The following is an 8110-nucleotide window of genomic DNA, read 5'->3' as shown; positions in this document are numbered from 1 at the left end:
AAAAACATCCAGATGATAGGGCCAGGCCTCAGGTACGGGTCCAATTTGTCACAGGTGATCTCTGAAACATTATGCAAATTGCTTTGCTCCTCCCATCTCCTAGTCCCTCGTCATTAACTCAAAAATTATTAATTGGGAGCCTATTCTCAGCTACTCAGCGTGCTGATTAAAGTAAATCACATTAGTGGGCAATGCCTGATTGGCTTAATTCTCTCAGGGGCACTCACATTTGTAAAATGTGCATATTAATCCAAATAAATCTCTGATTCATGGAATCAATGTGAAACAAACCATTAACACTTTATTTTAGGATTTTCTGTGCTAGAACACAGGGACTTCCCTTTTCTTTCCGCCTCAAAGCAGCCTTCCCATTCATGAGAAAGTGGGCCAGGACAACATAAAATTGGGAAGTAGAGTATGTGTGTGTGGATGTGTGTGACACCACTGACCTCATCCACAACTGTCTCCAGTTTATGATCTATGTGTCTTCTTCTTTGGGAATCAGAGTTACTCACGTCTGGATGACGGTTAAACCGTATTATTCTTAAATTGTAAACTCTTGATCTCAGGATTCTACTCCCTGATTTTCCATAGAAACTTTCTCAGATACCGAACTTTATAAAGGTTTTCAGGAAAAGAGTCTTGGAATCATAGATGTCCCTGGCTCCTGGTTCTTCCTTTAATCGGTTGTCAGTCACTGGAATGTACAGAGTGAATAGGAAACCAGAGGTGAGAGGCAGGCACAAGGAGCCTGAAATTTCCATTTCTGTTTCTCAAAGTGGCCTGGGCTAAATGCGTGTATCCCATCCTCCAGTCACCGTGCAAGTTATTAGGAAAAGCACCCTGCCTGGGAGATAGTACCATGCAGTGGTGATTATAGTGGGCTTGAGCGTCAAACAGGTTTGAGCGTGGCATGCAACTCGACTCCTGGTATCTCCGTGACCTTGGGCAAGTCACTTAAGTCTCAGGTGGCACAGCTTCTATATCTAGCAATGAATTATTCTTACTGAAAGTGTGGCTGATGAGAGCAGCCCTTTCTGTGCATCACCCACCCTCGCCAGCGGATCTGTGTTTGATGCAGCTTTCCTGCCCCGAAGGTGCTCTTTCAGGTCCAGAAACTTCCCTTGGAAGGAAGGAAGGCAGGCAGCGATGAAATGGGTATGTAAGGGCTCTTTCCTCTTCACATCTGCTAGAGGAAAGACCTCCTTGAGTCCGCCCTATGACACCCCTCCTCCCCCCCCTTGCCTTTCTGGTCGCTTCGTGGATGAGCAGCTGTAGAGCGAAGGCGAGCAAGAAGCAAGCGTCCTCCTCTGTTTCTCTTCCAGGAGTTGGGGCGATGAGCCTGGCCCTATGCAGTCATGTTTTAATTATAATTTACACCACTTGCTCTTTTACCATCTCAGCAAAGTCTTGAACCTATCTCCAAGTACCTTTCATCGGCCTTTTGTAAGCAGCTCGGGATACAGAAGGAGAATCAAGTTTCTGAAATGAGAAAACAAACAAAAACCAAAAACCATATAGTACTAAAAGAAGTCGTGTTTCTTCCTGCCGGTGACTGTTTACGAGAGGGAAGTCAGCGGGGCCCCCAAGAGGTCGCTGGTGGCGCAGGAACTGAGGCCAGATTGTAGAGAAAGGGGGAAGGAAAAAAAACCCAGAAACTTTCTTCCTTGTTGCGAATAATCGCCGCCCCCCCTCACCCCCCCTCCCCAGCTCCAGGCAGAGGCAGTAACGTGACACCCGAGAGAAACCCAGAGACCCGAGCCGAGAGAGGGAGGGAAGAGGGAGGAGAGAGAGCGGCGGAGAGCCGGAGGGAGAAAGGGGAGGAGAGGGAGGAAAACCCCTGTCAAGGAGGTGGAGCGAGGGGATGGTGTCCGCCTCCCGTTCCTCCCTGCCGTTTTTTAGAGGAGCCTGAACCCGGACAAAACACGCCGAGACCGACAGACACAAAGCCGGGGGGTCCACGCTGGCGCTGGAGGCGAGCCCCGGCGGCCGCGAGCGAGCCCGAGGCGCGGCGGGGCGCGGGGCACGGGGGCGCTAGCGGGCGCGGGCCGGGCGCGGGCAGCGCCGCCGAGCCGGGGCCGGGCACCTCGGCCGCTCGGGCCGCGGCGGCGGGGACCATGCCGAGGAAAGTCTCCTGAGCCCGGCAACTTCGGCCCCTCCCCGCCCCCACCCGGGCTGCCCTCGGCGCGGCCCTGTCCATGTGCAGCCGGCCGGCCAGGCTCTCCTCCTCGCAGGCGGATGGGTGACCTTTTCCTGGCACGGGCAGGCTGTGCAAGGCGGCGGAGCAGGCGATGAAGAAGAAGCAGCAGCAGCAGCATCCCGGCAGCGGCGCGGATTCCTGGCCCCATGGGGCCCCTCTGGGGGGCGCCCCTCCCGGCCTGGGCAGCTGGAAGCGCCGGGTCTCCCTGCTGCCTCTCCTGCGCTTCTCCCTCCGGGACTACGGTTTCTGCATGGCCACCCTGCTGGTCTTCTGCCTGGGCTCCCTCTTCTATCAGCTCGGCGGGGGACCCCCGCGCTTCCTGCTCGACCTGCGGCAGTATTTGGGTAAGGAAGGGAGACGGGAGCGGGGGCGGCGCGCGCTGCTCGAAGTTGTGCAGGGGAGAGTGGGGCGCGCCGGGCACTTTGGAGCTGCCCCCGCCGCCGCCTCCCCGAGGCTCCCCAGGTGGGGCGCCGGCGAGCATCGGTGCGGCGGCCCCGAGCGGCTGCTGCCTCCAGCGCGTCCGTCTGTCTGCGCCTCGGCGGGGGCGCCGCGGGGTTGATGTGCCGGGCGGGTACCCCGGGGCCGGGCGCTGCATACCTTCCCCCGCCTCCGCCACCCCGTCTGGGCGGAGTGAAGGCGTGTGAGTGTGTACGGGTGTGTGTATATTCAAGCCTGGCAGAGTGGGGAGAGGCGAGGGGCAGCGACAGCCCGTCCATGGCAATAGCAACCACAGTCCCGTCCTGTCCGGCGCTCGGGGTCGCGCGGGTGGGATTGGCTCCTCCCCACGGCCCGTTCTGTGAATTGTGCCCCACAAGAGCTCCTGCTCCCTGGCCTGGGTGGCCCAGGGACAGTTTTCAGGCTCCACGCTGTCCCTGAGCTGCCTTGTGCTTGGGGCACCCCCTGCCCACCCCACTGTCCTCAGCGAGTGAGTCGCGGGGAGCCGGGGTCCGGGGCGCGAGTCACCCTGGCCAGCAGTGTCGCCTACTTCGACTGAACGATCCTCAGCGCTGTGTCTCAAGTCTGAACTTTTGGGATGGGGGGCGGGTTGTGCCTGGTTTATTAGGAGCGTGGTCGCCTATTTTAGCAGAGGTAAGGAAGGAGTGTGCGAAGAGAGAAAAGAGCGTCTCCAGAGAGAGGGCGTGACCCGCAGCTCTGTGTTCCGGGCGCGGGGAGAGCGGTGCCAGGGCCCAGCGAGCGTACCCCCAGGCCCCCGGCGCGCGCCTTGGCTAAGGGGGGATGCACATCTCTCACAAGTCTGTGGCCAGAAGAGGTCTGGCGGGGGCCGGGGCGGGGGCGGGGGCGGGGGGGAGAGGCTGGGAGGGATCCAGCTAATCGCAAACGTCCAAGGGGATAAACCTAAGCCCCCGGCAAACTTCGGCATCTGCGTGACGGGAGCGAAGGCGCAAAGGGAAGCCCCCGGAGCGCTGGAACCGTAATGGGCCACACGACTCCGGCGGCGGGAGGCTGCCACCCTCACCCACAGAAATCTCTTCGTCGCAGAAACCACAGGTCTGGATAGTAGATCGTTTTCGAAGGAAAAAAACCACTTCAGGAAAGTGACACATGTGTTAGAGCGTTTTCAAACGTACACGCAGATAAAATAATGTTTTTTTCCACGTAGAGAAGCTCAGATTTTAAAAGTTACACTTCTTTTTCAGTAGAAACTTTGGGGAACTACGGTTTTTCTAAGATGCTTTAGGGAAAATTAAAGGAAAATATTGCCCAAGTAGATTTCCAAACATATCTGGTTTCTTAGAGGATTTGGGGTAATACGCACTTTTGCTAAGGAGTCAACTCTCTTCTTTCGAGTTCTGTGTTTGGAAGTCTCACAGCCTCATAGGCTCTCCGATTCCTGCTAGTACCACACAGGTCACAATTGTTATGATTACTGACAATCACTGTTAACTGGCATAGGGAGGGAAGTGATTTGGAAGCTCAGGGGCCTTTCTCCATAAACTCTGATAATGAATTCTTTGGTGAGGTTCTTTTAAAGCAAAATATGCAGACAAGTGATGTAGGGAAAGTACAGTGGATAGGGAAGGAAGACATCTGTGGTGTCCTCAGGAGCACTTGGCTTTGGGCAGGGCGCTGGAACCACATGGGCCTCGGCTTTTCCATAGGTAAAATTCTGGGCGGGACCAGATTGTCTCTGACACCTCCACCCAGCTCTTAAAATGTTACAGTTCTGATACCCTTCTCGGGGCTGGGGAGCCTGGGAGGAGGAAGGAGCAAAGGCACGTAGTGAGGCTAAAATCAGGAAACCACAGCATCTAGCATGTTAACCTCTTGAAAATTCAGCCAAATACGTGTGGTATCCAGAATTTAGTGTGCTTTCATTATATATTTCAAAAAATGAGGCCTGATAAATTTGGGGGCTTATTTGGTGGAAGGGTGAATTCACAGCATTCACTCAGGGAACCAGGAAGAACTGAAGGATGGAATATTGCTCCTATTACTAACTCATCATTGAGTTTCTGACTGATGTAACAGGTTAAAAAATGACATCATTGTGAACTGAAAATAGGATACCCTTGGCCAAATTTGTTCCCTGTTGTTTTGTTATGTAAACATAATGATTTTCAGGAAAAGCAGGCTTGTGGTCTTTAAGAGGATCTAAAATATACCCTTAATAAAATAAGGCCAAGGTATCTGCAGAATTACTCTCCCCTTGTTTCCTCCATTCTATTATTTTAGTGTCTGTGAAAACAAAATTGTGGTTAGTAAACACATCCTCTCAATTTTCCTAGGTAGCCAATTTTGGAGGCAAGTATTTTTCTTAAATATAAGTTCATATAAAGTCAAAATTTTCCAAATCAAAATAATATTTATAGCAATATTTGTCTTGACAGGATATTATTTTTAATATACTTGTATAATATATTACATCTGACATAGTAGCTACTAAATAAATATTCGTCAAAGTGATGACTGCACCTATTGTATCAAATAGGTAGTGTGATATTTAACATATTGAATATTCTCACAGGAAAAAAAAAGGACCATTTATGATAGAAGCTAACATTTATTGGGTATGTGCCAATCAGTGCACATGTAGAATGAAATTGTATTAGCACAGCAATATCATAGGTAGGTGCAGCTGTTATTCCCATTTTTGATACGGGAGAAGGGAGGGCAAAGAAGTTCACCGACTTGCTGAAGGACGCATAGTAAGTAAGGCAAGATTTGAACCCGCATCTGGCTGAATCAAGTGCCCATTGCATTAGCACTACAAGCAGTTTGAGAGAAAAAGGAAATAGAGCCAAGATGCGAGTGGAACTCTAAAGGGCTAACTGGCAAAAAGTGATCATTTTTATTTCCATAATTTCACTTTCCTTTTCTTGATACTTTTACTCTGAGTATCTTGTGGGGCCAACAGAGAAGGGAAATAATTCAAGCAGCTGGCCTGCTCTTAACTCCACCTTCCTGTATTCATCTCTGTGACGCTGCTTCCATGTGCTAGGCAACTGAACTCTCCCAGAGCCACACAACTGGAGGTGATGTGAATTGGATCAAATTGAATCTTAAATTCCTAATTTCTTTCTCTCTTTCTTTAGCGGTCATTCTCTGTCTGGGCCAGTAGTTCTCAACGTGCCGTTCCTGGACCTGCAGCGTCAGCCAGCATCACCTGGACACTTGTTACAAGAGCAGATTCTCAGGTCTCATCCCAGACCTATGGAATGAAAGAGTCTGGGTGTGGGACCCAGGAATCCATTTTAGCAAGTCTTCCAGGTGATTCTGATGCCTGCTTAAGTTCAAGAACATTGCTCTAGAGTCAAACATTGCTTTCACAAAGTTTCCTATGTATTTGAGAGAAAGAGGGGGGATGAGAGAGAGAAGAGATTTATAAAATATTTGAAAAGTGATGGACATGGTTTCATTTTTTAAACTTCAGCTTTTAAAAATGCATCTGCTTTGCTGCTTACGCCCCATTGTTTCAAGGGAAGGACCAGCCAACAGCTGCAGCCCCAGCTGGCTTTCGAGTTTCTGAGGTTAGAAGATGCACAGAATGAGGTGAAGGGGGGCAACCAGAAAGCATAGTGTGGAGAAAAAAGGGAAAAGAGTCAGTAATGATGCTTTTTCTTCTCACAGGAACTGGGGTCAGACAGCTTCTTTTTTCTAGTTAGTTTGGGGAAGGGCAAAGTCTGTTCTTTTTAAAGATGCTTTTTGCTGCAACAGATTTATTAAAAACAAAAAGGAAAGTAAGTAAGTCAGGGAGAGGAAAGTTATGCAGGCATAACTCTTGATTCTTTTCCTCCTTGAAATGGGTGGAGAGAGGAGAGCATAAAACACACAATGGGATAAATAGATGAATACAGCAAATTGCTATACTTAACTTGGAGACCATAGTCTTTGCAGTTCAGTGAAATTATTTCATTTATTTTGAAGTGGCATTCAGACTTTGACTTGCTATGGAAAACCAACCAAAATCAAATAAAATCTCCCGCAGAAATTAGATTATGACGCAGCCTCTGCCTGTAGCCTCATTACTTCTGAGCTGTGGAAATATCAAAAACTTGCAGTAACACTCGTTACATCGATGTAAACCGAATAAGTCAGATGGCTTACTACTGATCCTGTACAACCGGCAAACTCTGATGATTTATTATCAAGACTTGGGTATGTGACTTAGCCTTTATGGGGACTAAATCTGTTGGATTGATCTCAAGTTGATAGGCTTTCCTTTCCATTTTTAACTTATACTATTTAAAATGGAGATATATTACTTTAGTTTTCAGAATTGCTAATCTTGATATGTATATTATATATGAGCATGGCAATTTTGAGTCAAAAATGAAAGAAAAAGATGTAACTTTATTGAACTTGAAGTTCTCTGAGTTTAAATGAATTTAAAGGAAAATGTGAAAATTGAGGTCCAGACCTGTTACAAAATAGTTTCTCTAAACCTTAAAAGTAAAATTAATTTTCCTTCTGCACATCACGCATGGTTTAAATATAGTACTCCAGGCCCCAGACAGCAATCTAGGAAATGAATGCATAAAATATGATGTTATCAATAGAAATTGTTGACATAAAAAGAAAATGACATTCTTGTTCATAGCTGCAAATTTATCTTATAGGGTTGGTTGGGGACACAGTAGCACTGTATTAGAAGAAGACAGAAAATGGAATTCAACTATGGCAGACTGTTCTGTAAACACACAGCATGAATAGTGAAAAACATTCTGTCTTGTAAACTGTTTTTAACGTAGACTCGTCTCAGTATGAATTGTTTTAAAATACAGATAAATATGCATTATCTGGATACTGTCTTTCTTCAAATTCCCTGTCATCAGTCCAGGTTTAAAACACTAGTTGGTTTTGTATTTGAGAAACTAGAATGAAAGTGCTCAAGTTTTTTGAGTCCCCAAAGAAAGAGTATCTTTTGCTTCCCTACAGGGAAGCTGCAAGAGTAGAAACTGTAGCTTGCCTTACAGCTGTACTGAAGGGGTCAGTGATGGACAGTGAAAAGTCATCTTATTTGACAACTGTAGCTGCTAGAATGATTAGGAATTGTCACTTGCTTTTTTTTTTTGGAAAGAAATGAGACTTGACCACAAATAAATTTTGTCTTACCTATATTTATTTTTATTATAGAAACTCAACTTTAAGCAAACAGTGATATACATAAATCCTTTTATTTGTCAGAAATGGGGACAGAAACACTAGCATTTCACCAAAAATTCTTAGTTGCAAAAGTCAAAAGAATGTAGCAACTATTGTGCAAGAACGTTCCAAACAAAGCACATTTCAGTGTATGCTATTAATTTTTAAAATAGCTTCACTGAGCGATAATTCACAAACCATACAGTTCACCCACTTAAAGTTTTTAATAGTTTAATAGCTTTTAATTGTTCTTAGTATATACCTAGATAAGGGAAACTATTACGATAGTCACTTCTAGAACATTTT

The 8110-nt window shown here is 47.3% G+C and overlaps 1 protein-coding gene across 2 annotated transcripts in view; it reads left to right on the top strand.

Moving 5' to 3' along the window:
* Positions 1-1773: 1773 nt before the first annotated feature.
* Positions 1774-8110, top strand: part of UST (uronyl 2-sulfotransferase) — a 294146-nt gene continuing 287809 nt past the window's right edge. The window contains exon 1 of one of the 2 annotated variants that reach the window (XM_057528045.1): positions 1774-2544. In XM_057528045.1, coding sequence (XP_057384028.1) covers positions 2292-2544 — 253 coding nt within the window. In that variant the 5' untranslated portion in view covers positions 1774-2291. The remainder of the gene's footprint in view (positions 2545-8110) is intronic. The other variant, XM_007196899.2, reaches the window with a different exon arrangement.

The sequence above is a fragment of the Balaenoptera acutorostrata genome, chromosome 14 (assembly GCF_949987535.1).
Source record: "Balaenoptera acutorostrata chromosome 14, mBalAcu1.1, whole genome shotgun sequence".
NCBI classification, from domain to species: Eukaryota; Metazoa; Chordata; class Mammalia; order Artiodactyla; family Balaenopteridae; genus Balaenoptera; species Balaenoptera acutorostrata.
This window is presented reverse-complemented; position numbering and strand designations above follow the sequence as displayed.